General features: G+C 55.2%; 1 protein-coding gene across 4 annotated transcripts in view; it reads left to right on the forward strand.

Moving 5' to 3' along the window:
- STAT3 (signal transducer and activator of transcription 3) overlaps positions 1–13,644 on the forward strand; it is a 60,159-nt gene extending 46,515 nt beyond the window's left edge. The window contains exons 10-24 of one of the 4 annotated variants that reach the window (XM_051824988.3): positions 41–133; positions 1,053–1,112; positions 1,868–1,897; positions 1,997–2,090; positions 2,258–2,305; positions 4,182–4,265; positions 4,852–4,950; positions 5,039–5,174; positions 6,174–6,226; positions 6,462–6,556; positions 6,668–6,807; positions 7,273–7,485; positions 10,218–10,260; positions 10,545–10,657; positions 11,528–13,644. In XM_051824988.3, coding sequence (XP_051680948.1) covers positions 41–133; positions 1,053–1,112; positions 1,868–1,897; positions 1,997–2,090; positions 2,258–2,305; positions 4,182–4,265; positions 4,852–4,950; positions 5,039–5,174; positions 6,174–6,226; positions 6,462–6,556; positions 6,668–6,807; positions 7,273–7,485; positions 10,218–10,260; positions 10,545–10,657; positions 11,528–11,583 — 1,357 coding nt within the window. In that variant the 3' untranslated portion in view covers positions 11,584–13,644. The remainder of the gene's footprint in view (positions 1–40; positions 134–1,052; positions 1,113–1,867; positions 1,898–1,996; positions 2,091–2,257; positions 2,306–4,181; positions 4,266–4,851; positions 4,951–5,038; positions 5,175–6,173; positions 6,227–6,461; positions 6,557–6,667; positions 6,808–7,272; positions 7,486–10,217; positions 10,261–10,544; positions 10,658–11,527) is intronic. The other 3 variants (XM_051824991.3, XM_051824990.3, XM_051824992.3) reach the window with 3 other exon arrangements.
- The last annotated feature ends 990 nt before the right edge of the window (positions 13,645–14,634 follow it).

Below are 14,634 nucleotides of genomic sequence, written 5' to 3' on the forward strand. Positions count from 1 at the left end.
CTGGCCCGCCGGTGACGGGTGGCCTTCTCTGTCCTCGCAGTGCCTTTGTGGTGGAGCGGCAGCCCTGCATGCCCATGCACCCCGACCGGCCGCTGGTCATCAAGACTGGAGTCCAGTTCACCACAAAAGTCAGGTGGGCTCCGTGCACGTTCTGCCGAGGGACGCTGAGGGCGAGAACACAGTTGGTGGGCAGTTGGCTTCTTTCCAGGCGTCGCAGGCAGCAGTGCTGTGGGACTGGAAAGTTGTTGGCATAATCCACTTGCTCTTTGATTCTGATGGCAAAGGTGAAAGAACAGTGATCTTTTTTGAGGCCTCCTGGGAATATTCCAGTGATTCCGGGCCTAGCGTCTTGGGACACAGCTTCTCCTCTGCCCTCCCAAAGGTGCAAGTTGATGTCAGTTATTTTCTGTTCTTTTTTATTATTATTATTCCCCAATTTTTATTTATTTGAAATGTGGAGAAGGAGAGGAAGATAGCTTCATCTACTGGTTCACTCCCCAAATGCCCGCAGTTGCTGGAGCTGGGCCAGGTCAAAGCCAGGACCCAACTACTTGGTGGGATACAGGTGTCCCGAGCAGCAACTGAAGGGCCGGCCCTTGTTTCCCTTGAAGATTTTCCAGGAGAGACGAAAGCTTAGTAATGTAAAAGCTAAGAGGACCCAGGCAGATGGGTTGTGGCCCTTAGGGAGAGATGGTGCTTTCTCACTGGAGTCAGAATAGGTGTGCTTGGTTTTTGCCCTTCCGCAGTGAAATTTCTCTTCTCAGAAACTTGATACGGTGTTGGGTTTCAGGTTTCATAGAAAGAACACAGCTGCAGAGCCTGCATTCCTGTAACATTTGTCATTAAGTGGCTTTTATTACCCTTTTGTGGCCGCCTTTTTCTCAGCCTGCACGAGTGTTGCTCAGTCTAAGATCAGAGACGGCCTTGGGTAGAGGAGGAATTGGGATTGATTTATTTACCACTTAGATATGAAGGCTTGTGAAGTTTGCATTTCTTCAGCCAGACCTTATGGGGGGGCCTAATGGACTGTTTTTGATTGGATGTTTTAACAGATTGCTGGTCAAATTTCCTGAGTTGAATTATCAGCTTAAAATTAAAGTGTGCATTGACAAGTGAGTACCCCAATCTCGGTCTTTTTTCAAATGAAGGACAGAGAAATGAGAACTTTGGAGACTTTATCTGCATTCAGAGGTCTTTGTTTTATGAATAGAAGTTTGCGAAAGCCTCCCAGTGTGTTGTCAGTCACGTGCCTGAACGAAACCCCAAAGCTGGCAGCACAGACCGAGGGCTGCCATTTTGACCACCAACCCCTGCCTTTTCTTTGTTTCGTATTTTTACTTGTATAAATGTAATTTACACATTTTTATTGTATACAATTGAAGAATATATAGAAAGAGTGAATTTTTAAAATTTGTTCCATCCTTTACCAGATAATGGGATACTTTTTAAAAAGTATTTCCAGTTTAATTTTATTTCTTTTTAAAGATTTATTTGTTTGAAAGGCAGAGAGAGGGTGAGACACAGAGATCTTCCATCCACTGGTTTACTCCCCGTGGCTGCAGGAGCCTGGAACTCCGTCCTGGCCTCCCACATGGGTGACAGCAGCCCAGGCACTCGGGCCATCTTAGCAGGGAGCTGGATCAGAGGGGAGCAGTGCTGGTCTGTGAACCAGCGTCCCCAGCGGTGGCTTAACTTGCTGTGCCACAACGCTGGCCCCAGGGTTTTGTGTTCCACACGTGAAATGATCCAGCTGAATAGTTTAAAGAAACTCGCAGGCACAGGAGTTCTCCCTGCAGTGAATAACGGGGTCAGAGCAGGCCTTGGAAGGAAGCCATCCCGCCTGGTTAACCGCCGTGTGTTCTTCCAGAGACTCCGGGGACGTGGCGGCTCTCCGAGGGTGAGTGCGGCCTGCAGGCGGCCTCCCGCTCTGTTCGACCTAACTTTGTCCTCTGGCCACTCGGTCACCTGTGTGGTTGGCTTTTCTCCTGTGATTCAGATCCCGGAAGTTTAACATCCTGGGCACAAACACCAAAGTCATGAACATGGAAGAGTCCAACAACGGCAGCCTGTCTGCAGAGTTCAAGCACTTGGTACGGAGGGGCCTGAGCCGCCCTTCGTGGAGGGGGAGGGGCCTGCACTGCCCTTTGCAGAGGGGGAGGGACCTGAACCGCCCTTTGCAGAGGAGGGGTCTGCACTGGCCTTCTCGGAGCGGGAGGGGCAGGGCTCCCACGACAGACGGGCTTTACCTTTCTTACAGACCCTGCGGGAGCAAAGATGTGGCAACGGGGGTCGCGCCAATTGTGATGTAAGTCTTGCCAGGGTCCGAGAGAACAAGCCCTCTTAGCCAGAGAGACTTCCACCTGTGCTTTCAGCTGTGGGCACTCGGAAGAGGGACGGTGGGCCGCGGGGTGCGGCGGGGCAGTGCCCAGGCTGTGGGCGCTCGAGCGGGGTTGAGGCTTCTGGGAGGGTGGGGGCGGAAAGCCCGAGCTGAGCCCCACGTGGGCGGGGGCTCTGCGAATCCCCTTCCAGCTGCTGCCAGCTGGCTGCGCCACAGCGACCTGTTTTTCTCACTGAGGGTGGGAGAGAGGGTGTGAACCTCACACGTACATCGGAGTTAAAATTAGAAAAAAGAAGAGCACAACTTGTTCTGTTCTCTCCCTTCTGACTTACTTCTGCCTGCCATTGATCCAGACTATTGGATTCTTGATGTCAACAGTACACTTTTTAAAAATTAGGTAAACAGCGCTAAAACTAGTTTGTAGTGATTTTTAAAACTTAGAATATCTTGTGCTTTTTCTGATGTTTGTCCACTAAGCCATTCTTTTTTTTTTTTTTTAAGATTTATTTATTTTACTTGAAAGAGTTAACACAGAGAAGGAGAGGCAGAGAGAGAGAGAGAGAGAGAGAGGTCTTCCATCTGCTGGTTTACTCCCCAATTGGCCGAAATGGCCGGAGCTGCGCTGATCTGAAGCCAGGAGCCAGGAGCTTCTTCCAGGTCTCCCACATGGGTGCAGGGGCCCAAGGACTTGGGCCATTTTCTACTGCTTTCCCAAATCATAGCAGAGAGCTAGATCAGAAGTAGAGCAGTAGGGACTTGAACTGGCGACCATATGGGATGCTGGCACTGCAGGCGGCAGCTTTACCCGCTACACCACAGCACCGGCCCCCACTAAGCCATTCTTAATGTGTGTGGCATATTTATTTAGAAAAAGCAGAATGTAAAATAATTTGAGTAATGTAATAGTATGTTTGCTTAAAAATATGATTATGTGTGTATGTAACATTCTAGAGAAATATACACCAAATGGTGCCTGTATATCAGTGTTGCTGAATCTGAGGCTGCTCTGTGCCATCTTATTATTTGTACCATCTTAGTTATTTGCCTTTTAGACAAAGTGTCTTACTTTTACAATCAGAAAAAGCATATTTTCACATGATTTGGAATTCTTTTTCTGAGAATTCATTAGTACTCTTGTTGCAAAAATGTTGCTGCAGCGCTGGCAGGAGTAGACATTCTCCCAGTCTCTTTGGGAATAGCCGTACGGCAGCAGTGCAGATCCTGAGACGGCACAGGGGGTACCACAGAGCCTCAGCTGCCTGCCTGTGCGCTCTGAACGTGACCCAGACGAACGGCCATCAGCACTACACTCACACACGCTGCTCAGCCTGAACAGGAGTGAGCGGCAGATGCACACAGCCACAGGGACCCCTCCGTGGGTGACCTGAGGCACAGAAGAACACACGGGGTAGACTCCACGTGTACAGGGCTCCCAGACACCTCAAAGGAAGCTTACAGATGCTGTCTAGGGAAACAGATAGACACACTAAGAACAGCTAGGACGACAGCCGCTACTTCCGAGGGAGGAGGGACGGGCCTGCTGAGAATCTCAGGGGCTGTGGTCTCTTCCTGAAGGGGGGTGGGGGGGTGGGCGCACAGGAGCTCGCGGTTTTGTTATTCTTTGTGCCATACACGTTTTATAAATAACCGTCGGATCTGTGTGATACCAGAACCAAAACAGAGTGGAAAGTCGGGTCCCGCTCTTAGCATTGAGGAGGGCACACACGCTGAGCCGGGTCCCAGGCCGTCTGTGCGTGGCCACCTGGCGCCTTGCCCAGCTCCGAGTCGCGAGGCCGGGACTCTGCCCTCAGCGGGACACAGGGTGCACTTGTTGTTCCTGCAGGCCTCCCTGATTGTGACGGAGGAGCTGCACCTGATCACCTTTGAGACTGAGGTGTACCACCAAGGCCTCAAGATTGACCTGGAGGTGAGCCGCACGCTGTGCAGGGCTGGCTCGGGACAGAGCCCCGCTGTGGGGTCGTGACCAGCTGAGCGGCAGTGGTCGCCGTTTGCGAAGCGCCCTGCTGGGGGTTCGGTTCTCTGAAACATTCCTGGTGGCCCGCTTGAGCATGGCGTCCTGAGAGCTCAGAATACGCACACACACGTGATACGGGAGGTCCCAGTGTGCAGAGGAACATGGCAGAGGCCTGGGAAAGCAGGAATCCCTGTGTGCGGTTTCTCCCACCTCGCTGTTTCGTGGGAAGAGGCGGCTTTACTTTTTGGAGAATGCCTTCCGGTGTTAATGGGGACTTGGCGGCCTGTGAGCCGGGGGTGACTTCCGAGCTTCTGGGTGTGTGCAGACGGCAGCCTGCGTCCCGAGGCCTTGCCCAGCATTCTGTCCCCTCCCCTCGGAGTGTTGTGCTGACTTGGCGCCGCTCCGCGCCAGAGCTGGCAGCGGGTGTGCCTCCTGGCGCATCCTTGTATGCCAAACCCTGCCTGTGAGGAGGGGGTGCAGCCTCTGGAAGCTGTGGCAGCCGCAGTGACCCCCCAACTCCTTGCCCCACTTTGTGCAGACCCACTCCCTGCCCGTGGTGGTGATCTCCAACATCTGCCAGATGCCGAACGCCTGGGCGTCCATCCTGTGGTACAACATGCTGACCAACAACCCCAAGGTCGGTGCCCGGGGCTCGCCGGTAAGGACCCAGCACCGGTCACTGGCACCACGCCCTCGTCTGAACGGCGACCGCGGTGTCTTCACAGAACGTGAACTTCTTCACCAAGCCTCCGATCGGGACCTGGGATCAAGTGGCCGAGGTGCTGAGCTGGCAGTTCTCCTCCACCACGAAGCGGGGGCTGAGCATCGAGCAGCTGACCACGCTGGCCGAGAAACTCCTAGGTTCGCTGTCACCTCTTCTTCCCCTGCCCTCCTCAGACGAGGAATCTGGCCCGGGGGGCTCTCCTGCAGTCGGTGTGCCCTGAGCAAGGCACTGTGCTCGGGCAGGAAGCTTTTGCTCCGTGAGGTTGGGCGTCGGGGTGCAGGGACCTGCCGCTCGCTTCTATGAGGTGGGAGGGAGATTTTTCCGTTTTTCTCCTCTGGTTGCTGTCTTTCCTGCCCTTTGAGGATAATATCTTGTCCAACCTTATAAAATTTTTTTAAATAAACTTGTAAAACAATTATTTCATTTGAAAGGCACAGAGAGATTGAGATCTTCTGTCCACCGGGTCACTCCCCAAATGCCTGCAATAACCATGGCTGGGCTAGACCAAGGCCAGGCACTCAGAACTCAATCCATGTTTCCCACGAAGGTGGCAGGGACCCAAGTACTTGAACTATTTCCTGCTCCCTCTCAGGGTGTGTGCTAGCAGGAAGCTGGATCAGAAGCAGAGTAACTGGTACTTGAACTTGGCACTCTGATAATGGGGTGCAAGTGGTGAGTCAACCACTACACTGAGTGCCTGCCCCATCCTTTTAGGATATTTAATGTGTTTCTCAGAAGGTGGTGCTGAAGACCTGATGTTTTCTGTCCATTTCTTCGATAAACTGTAGCCTAGTTTGAAGTTTTTCTCCCCTGGAGAAAGTTTCTAGAATGCTCTGTGTGTCACCTGGACTATGGATAACTTTGGTGCTGCCATCAACTCTGTCAGCTTGATGGTGTGTGCTGCTGCTCCCCATCATCCGCTACCTCTGCCCAGCTGCACAGCAGCCCTGGAGGGCCAAGGGATGGGAGAGGGTGTGTGCATGTGCGTGTGTGCGTGGACACGAATGGCAGTGGCAGCCTGCAGACACGTGACAGCCAGTAGCTCCATGGCCTGTTACGGGCCAAGTGTGTGTGCTAAGAAGTAAGGTGTTGACTCAGAGCTGAACATTTGCTACTTTTCTTCTTTGTCCCTTCAGGACCTGGTGTGAACTATTCAGGGTGTCAGATCACATGGGCTAAATTTTGCAAAGTAAGCAACCGTTTTACTCCTTGCTGTTGTCTCTTGGGAGTGAGCATGGGAGCGCGTCCCTAAAAGATGGGCATAGTGCTTGCTGGGCCTTCAGGCCAGTGACTTCTGGTCCAGTGGCTTCTAGGACCTCCTTGAGGGCAGGGGACCTAAGGAGGTATTTTTGGGCAGTGCCCTCTGCCCCAGGGAGAAAAGGCTGGGGTGGCGATGGACTTGATTTCCCCATTATTTTCTTCAGGAAAACATGGCTGGCAAGGGCTTTTCCTTCTGGGTCTGGCTGGACAACATCATTGACCTTGTGAAAAAGTATATCCTGGCCCTTTGGAATGAAGGGTAGGTTGAGCAGAGAGCGCCCGGGGTAGCCAAGTCACCTGCCTCTCAGCCCCAAGGCCCGGGACCAATGGCCTGGAGCCCCAGCAATGCTGTCCTCCTCTCCGGCTCCAGGTACATAATGGGCTTTATCAGCAAGGAGCGGGAGCGGGCCATCCTGAGCACCAAGCCCCCAGGCACCTTCCTACTGAGATTCAGCGAAAGCAGCAAAGAGGGAGGTGTCACCTTCACGTGGGTGGAGAAGGACATCAGTGGTAAGTGAGCTCTGCTGCTCCCTCGCGGCGGGGCTGGTTCTGAGCACTGCTGCCCTCTGGCGGGCAGAGATGGCCTCACACTCCCCTGCCCCACGCAGACAGGTGCGGCCACCTTTGAACTCCTGCGTCTGAAAGATTGACTTGCCAGTCTGTTTCGCTTGTTCCAGTGAGCAGTGTGTTCCAAGAAATTTGCAGTTGAAATTTTTTATTCTTCATCCTCTTTCTTGCCTACCCTCACTAACACATCTTACTCCGGTCTGTTGCCTATGGCCAAAATGATAGTCTCTGTCATAGTCATCCTGGCCCTTTCCACAGTGCCAGGCCACAGGGAGGGGTATTCAGGGGCGCGAGCGCTGGCCTGCCATAGGTCTGTCCCCACCAAGGAGACACGCCTGGGGGGAGTATGCTGTGGGAGTACGCCTAGCCGCAGGTGCCAGCACCTCTCCTTCCCACCTCGTGCGACAGGGAAGACCCAGATCCAGTCGGTGGAGCCGTACACCAAGCAGCAGCTGAACAACATGTCGTTTGCTGAGATCATCATGGGCTATAAGATCATGGACGCCACCAACATCCTGGTGTCTCCACTCGTCTATCTCTACCCCGACATTCCTAAGGAGGAGGCGTTCGGAAAGTACTGTCGGCCGGAGAGCCAGGAGCACCCTGAAGCTGACCCAGGTAGTTGTTGATTTTCCACGTTCCCGTCCTCCTTCTTGGGAGGAGCTGCAGGTTGCGGGGTCCTTGGCGGAATAACCTGGGAGACCCTCGTTCTCCTCCTGGGGAGGAGCTCGCCAGGCGCTGCTGGCCGTGGCCGATGTGATTTGAGAGAAGAGTGGACTCCGGGTGGCCAGCCCCTGCCCCACAGGGAGCACCCCAGTCTGAATGGGGAAATAGGTCACCCCTGCCCACGAAACGTGAGAGGACTGGATGCCCAGCTAGCACGGTGCTTCCTGTGTTGGGGGTGCCAGCAGGGCCGGGACGGAGACCTGAGCCCCGCAAAGCACCGGAGCAGTGGCAGGAGGACTGCAAAGCTTCCTGGAGGACACGGGCCTGGCGGTGCCAGAGCAGGGAGCACCGCGGAGGAGGGCTCGCAGGGGTGAAGGCAGCCGGTGCGAGGGGTGTGGGATTCGCATGTAGGATGTGCGGCTATTAAAATCAGTTTTTAAAGATTTATTTATTTGAAAGACAGTGACAGAGGGAGAGGAAGAGATACGTTACACCTGTGGCCCCTGGGTCCTTGGTGTGAACCGTGGGTAGGGGGAGCCCTCCTGTCTGCGTCCATCACACGCTTGCCACTCCAACTCTGGCTGGCTGTCCCCGCACCTGTCCTGAGGAGCAGCCTCTGGCTTGCATTCTTCTTTCCCTTTTCTAAAATTGAATTTCCTTCCTTCCTTCTTTGAGAGACAGAGTGCCCCCATCTGTTGATTCACTCCCCAGATACCTGCAGGGGCCTTAGCAAAGGCTCACGCGTTACCTGAGCCATCACTGCCGCCTCCCGGGTCTGCGTTAGCCCGGACTCCGAGCCCGTTCCACCGTGTGGGACGCAGGCGTGTCAGCCGGCACCGGCTTAACCATTAGGCTAAGCGAACGCCTGTCCCGAGTCTTGGTTCTTATTTGGCTTTTCTTACTCATGGAGCCAGCGGTGGGCTCTTTAACGCGCTCCTTTGGAGCTGGTTTTCCCTGCATGAGTAGTTTCTTTAAAAAAGCAAACTGGTTTTGTCCAGATCTCACACACGCTTTTTCATAGGCGCTCCCTCCGAGGGACTTCTGGGGGCGGGGAAGAGGGGTTTGAGCTCGCCGACGGTTGGCTTTCCCTTTGTTCTGGTGTGGAGTTTCGCTAGGCAGTGGAGGGTTTAACTCTGACTTCCTGTCTCTGCTTATCTCTCTCCCCACCTTGCGCTTCAGTTGGGAGTCGGGTCTATCAGCCCCTCTCACGCTCCCTTTGTTCCCTCTCGCACTGCCCTTGGCCCAAGCGCCGGGCCTGTGCACTAAGGTCGGCTGCAGGATCCCAGCTGCGGGTCTGGGGCCGTGTCTCCCTTGCCAGGGTGCGCCGAGGGTCTTGCTGTGTGCATTGCCGTTGGGCGGAGGGGGGGGCCTGCACGCATGTTACGTGTGAGAGTCTCAGAGATGGGTCTTTCCCGGTCCTTTCTCCTCCCTTTCCACCGTGAGCCCACACGGTGTCCCCTTGGCTGGAGGGAGGGATTCTGAGCCACTTGGAGATACTCCAGCCTTGTGCGGAGCCCCCAGAGGCTGCCGCTCATCCTTGTGTCTGCTGTCCCTTCTCAGCTGTCTGGCTCGTAGGGAGTTAAACCCCTTTCCATCTAGGGCATCAGCTCCCCTCAGGCCTGCTCTGTAAGACCCCAGAACCTGCCTTACCCTCTGCCATCCTCTCTGAAGTATTCAGTTTCTTGAGCCAAAATGAACGCGAGTGGCCACCTTGCAGGCCTCTCAGACCAGCCTCTGCGCCTGGTCCCTGTTTCCCTGAGCCCCTCCGTGAGCCCCCCGCTATACGATTCCTTCTCTTGCCCACCCCATCGCGTCCTGTGCTTCCTAAATGCTTTATCCTCCGTACCTCCCCAGAGTTCACGCCGCGTAGGCAGTCAGCATCCATGATTCAGTTATTCAAGTCCTCACTTTTTAAACTATAGAACAAGTACCATCAATGGCAGGGCCCACAGGTAGTCAGCGCCTCTCTTTCCCCTCTTATTTTATGCTAGAGAGAGAGAGAGAAAGACAGATACAGATTCCATTGTCCTGGGTCTCTTAGCCGCTGAAGACGAGCCCAGGCCTCGCCTGCTAGTTTGCTGGCTGAGCCAGTTGCACCAGAAGACCTCTCCCCTGAGTAGGGAAGCTGCTGTTTGCTTGATAGATTTATGCAGCTGGGACGTCCGCAGTGCCCTCCTCCAGCGTGTGGGCGAGGCAGGCTGATGCTGATGGGGACAGGAGGAACGCCCTTGGCTTTGGAGCCACAGGCGTCTGCAGACTCTGTTCCTTTGAAGACCTGGTAACCCTAGTCTTGGATGCCGTGCAAAGACCACACATAGGCTTGGTCCCCACGTGCAGAGCAGTTATCTGAGAGATACCACCAGGCCAGAGTAGCATCCCCAGACCACGCGGAGGCGGTTAACTGTTCACACAACCTAGGGGAGGAGTGAACACCGGGTCAGCATTAGTGTAGGCCCAGGCAGGACAAGGGCATGCTGGAAAGTGCATGCAGCTCAGGAAGGCTTCGTGGAAGTATTGAACTTGAGAGCTGCAGGGACCGAGCGCATCACGTGGCCCAGAGCCTGGGAGGGCGGCCGGGTGGCAGGAGGTTTCCAGACAACCTCTGCCCGGCCTGGTGGGAGACGGCCCCTTCCCGCCCTGCACTCCGAGTGAGGTCACGCTCAGTAAGCCCAGCTTTCTTCTTCCAGGTGCTGCCCCATACCTGAAGACCAAGTTTATCTGTGTGACACCGTAAGTGGCTTACCCTCTTGGTTTTGCGTTTCTTTCTAATGTCCTCAGTTACCTCCCAGGAGTAGGATGCCAGGTGAGAGGTGTTCTGTGAAGGGTGGATGTTCCTGGGCTACGTGCAGGACTCAAAGTGACCTTGTGTGTTGAAAAAGCTTGAGCTTTTATTTTTCTGTTGGAGACCAGAGTTTGATGGCTTGTGTGTGTGTGTTTTGTTCTTTTTTTTTTTTCCTCCATTGTGTCTTGTCAACCCGGCCCTTTCCCCTCCTGCCGCTCCCCGTTTCCTACAGAACGACCTGCAGCAATACCATTGACCTGCCGATGTCCCCCCGCACTTTAGATTCATTGATGCAGTTTGGAAATAATGGTGACGGTGCTGAGCCCTCAGCAGGAGGGCAGTTTGGTGAGTATCGGGTGCTGCCCAGGCCGTGCCCCGTGGCAGAAGTCAGCCCCCACACCCGCCCACTCACGCGTCACCTGCGCTGGCAGGAGGAAATTCCGGGGCAGCGCTCTCACATTTCTTAGTGGCCGTGTTAAAAATAGGAAAAAGAAACAGGTGCAGCTAACTCTTTACGATGTATTTACTCAGTATATCCAACTTCCTGTCATCTCAGCGTGTAAGAAACTGATCTTTCTCCATTCTTTTTTTTTTTTTTTTAAAGGTTTATTTTTGTTTGAAAGGTAGAGTTACAGAGACAGGGAAAAACAGAGAGAGCTCGTCCAAATGTCCGCAACTGCTAGGGCGGGCCAGGTCCCAGCCAGGAGCCTGGAACTCCCTCCGGTTTCCCATGTGGATGGCAGGGACTTGAGCACTTGGGCCATCTTCTGCTTTTTCGGTGCATTAGCAGGGAGCTAGAACGGAAGGGGAGCAGCCGGGACTTGAACCTGCACACATACGGCATGTTGGGGTTCCAGGTGGGGGCTTAATCCAGAGTGCCACGGCACCGGCCCCTTCATTGTTCTTTTCCCTACAAAGTCAGACCTGCAGTGAGCTTTTGACAAGGCCTAGCCGTGGTGTGTGAGCCCCGTGTCGCACGTGGCTGCAAGCTGCCGTGTTAGACTGGGCAGCCTTCCATCTACACTCGGAAAGCTGGGACGGGGTTCAGGTGCGGAGGAGACAGGGCCCTGAGAGCAGGGGAGCGCGTCTGGCAGGAAGAGGCTTGGCAGCTGCGGGGGCCAAGAGCCCCGTCCTCTGGTCGTCTGAGGGGTTGGGGGTGTGGCTGCGAGCTGCAGGGTCGGGCGGCTGACCCCACGTCCCTGTGTGTCCCTGCAGAGTCCCTCACGTTTGACATGGAGTTGACCTCGGAGTGCGCTACCTCCCCCATGTGAGGAGCTGGGAGCAGAAGCTGCAGAGCTGACTGAGGCACCTCCCCGTGGTCCACCGCCCCTCAAGCAGCCCAGCCCCCGACCACCTGAAACTCCTAACCTTGTGGTTCCAGATTTTTTTTTAAAATCTCCTACTTCTGCTATCTCTGAGCAATCTGGGCACTTTTTTAAAATAGAGAAATGCGTGGATGTGGGTGATACGCTTTTATCTAGATGCAAAAACGAATTGTGCTGAGGCCGTGCAGGGGGTGTGGAAGTGGGCTGCCGGCGGGAGAGAGGAAGCGTCTGCGTCGGCTCGTCCCTGCCCTCCTTCTCCGCTCTGTCGCCGTCGCCGCCGCCGCCGCCAGACAAGTGCCTCCTGCGCCCGCAGCGCCTGCCCACTCCTGCGAGCTCGCGCCCAGGCCGCCTGTAGCTGCGCACTCCTGGCCTTGCACTTTTAACCTTGCTAGTGTCCAAATAGAAGACAGGACTGGCTAAGCCCCTAGGTTTCCTTCTAAATTAAAGAATGAGAATTAAAGGGGAAAAACAACAACAACAAAAAACAAAACAAACAAAAAAAAACACAAACACTGTCTCAGCAGCGTAGCCTTTTCTGTATTTAAGAAAACAAAACTCAGCAGCCTCCTTGGTGCTCTAAGCATTCGGTTTCTTAGGCTGATAATTTATGAAATGGGCTTCAGGTCAGACCCTTGATGGACCTTTGAAGCTGTGGCTTGGCCGTCGGTTTCGACATAAGAAGGTTTAAGGAGAACCTGCCCATTTTAGACTTTTTTTTATAAACAGATTTTTATTTTCCTCTGTAATGGTGGCCTTTTGGTGGGCAAGCCTGGGCAGAGGGTGTGAGAGCCGCACCCTCTCTCCCTGGACTGACATCCCGCCCCGGAGCCTTGGTGTTGCTCCGGGTGCCTTTGCGGGGCTGGGGTAGCCTGGCTTCCCTCCATGGCCCACCTGGCCCTCCGGGGTCACCGCCTCCTGGGTCCGAGGTCCCTCATCCTGTTTGCTCTGGGAGCCCTGCTGTTGGGACCTCACAGGAGCAGAGGGAGTGGGGGTTGCAGGTCGGACGTGACTCAGGCTGTGGGGCCTTAGCCAAGTGTCTGGTTGAGCTCAGGGAATACGGTTCTCGCCCCGGTTTCTCCGTGACTTCCAGCAGCACCTGCAATGCTGTCTCCACTTGGCTAACACAGGGCAAAGGCCTCCTGGTGATGAACTCACAGTCTGCCCTCGTGTGAGGGCCTCCCCAAGGCTAGTGGTGACTCACAGATGAGGCCGGGCAGCCAGAGTGCCTGCACCTGTTATGGCCTCCGTGCGGGCCCTGAGGCGGGCGGCTGGCCTCTGCTGGCATTCTGGACCACTCAGTGGTGTGCTCGGAGGGCCTTCTCTGACCCAGAGGCATGGCCCGATTTGGTGACTCAAAGCTGCCTTGCCTTGGTTGGTAGAGCTCCTGTGGAATTCTGTCTGTTGGACCCAGTTTCGCTATAGTTTCTGAATTAAAGGGTGAGGACCTTCTCTCCAAGATGAATGGGGCTTGCCGCTGGGCATCCCTGTCCTCCTGCCTGGGGGAGGGGGGCTGATTCGTAGTCCCAAGCTCCCTTCCGCAGCAACACTTCTCGTACATAATAAGCTTAACGCTGACCCCCAGAGACTGTTGAGAAAAGCGGACTCGAGCTTACAGTAGGTCCTGGGGACCTAGGGCACGCGTCTGGGCTTCACTGTCAAGTTCCTGGCCCTAGGTAGCATGCGTATCTGGGCTAACTCTGATTGTAGCAGAAGTTCTGAGAGGAGCTGGCCTTGCCCCGGTCCCTCCCTTAAAGAACAGAGTCCCCAGGCCCTGGCCGCTCTCTCCACTGCCCCTGCCCAACCCCAGCCCTGCCGAGGGATTCCCATGGAGCGCTTAACCTACCTACCACAGTGGTTTGTAAGCTGCTGTCCCAGCCACTGCATTCAAATTCCAATGTATACTTCATAGTGTAAAAATTTATATTATTGTGGGTTTTTTGTTTTTGGTTTTTTTGTATATTGCTGTATCTACTTTAACTTCCAGAAATAAAAGTTATATAGGAACAATCTGAGAGCCTGGCAGTGCTGTCGGGGGTGAGTGGAGGAGCCAGGGGTCACGGGGGTCACAGTCTGGCCAGGTGACAAGGTGTGGGCGTGGGGCCTCCCCCGCGGCGTCCTGCCTGGGCTCAGATAAGCCACCTATGGGGGTTGGGGTGTGGCTGCTCCCGGCCCTGCTCCACCGTGGGCTCCATTATCACTTTCCCTTAGTTCACCAGTGGGGTCACCGCAGACACCTCACTGGCTGCTGCTGCGGCCCCCCGCAGCCCGTGGTGATGACCCAGGGCAGCTGCGCCCAGGACACCAGTGCCCACTGAGCGTCCCCACCTCACACCCTGGGCCATGGAGACAGCCCAGGCCAGGATAGGAGCGAGCACCTCCCCTGCAGAGATGGGGCAGATGAGGGGCACCTGCCTCCCTCCCGCCCACTCCTCCCACCCCTCTTTGGGGCAGGCTGCGAGCGCCAGGTCCCTTCCCTCTCAAGGAAGCTGCCCACAGGCCCAAGGGAGGCCCCCCAGCGACCCCCTCGGCAGGGGGTCCACAAGGGGCATGCCCCACCTCCCCTCAACCCCAGCAACAGTGGGATGGTGCCCCCTGCTGGCCTCGGAAGCGATTGGGAAGGATGGGGCTTGCCACGCCTCTCCGGCTGCCCTTGGCCCAGGAAGTGAGAAACCTTGGCACTGCCCTCAGCTGCAGGCTTCAGGGTTGCTCATGGGGCAGCGGATCAAGAACTGCCCGCACCACAGCTCCGCCCACCCTCGGGCCCCTCCCACAGTCATTCCTGCCTTCCCTTCCTCCAAGTTGCTAACCCAGTTCTTCAGCCTTCCAAAGTGGTCCTTGTCCTGGAAATCACAAAAAAAAAAAAAAAAAAAAGGCGGAGCTACAGGCTAAAAATGACAGCATCAGCCATGCAGGTGGGATGGAACAAAACAACCCCAGCCCCCAGGTCCCCAACACAGGGATGCCACAGCCAGCTCCCAGAGCCAGGAGCCAAACCAG

The sequence above is a fragment of the Oryctolagus cuniculus genome, chromosome 17 (genome assembly GCF_051225735.1).
Source record: "Oryctolagus cuniculus isolate XC-2025 breed Fujian yellow rabbit chromosome 17, ASM5122573v1, whole genome shotgun sequence".
Taxonomy (NCBI): Eukaryota; Metazoa; Chordata; class Mammalia; order Lagomorpha; family Leporidae; genus Oryctolagus; species Oryctolagus cuniculus.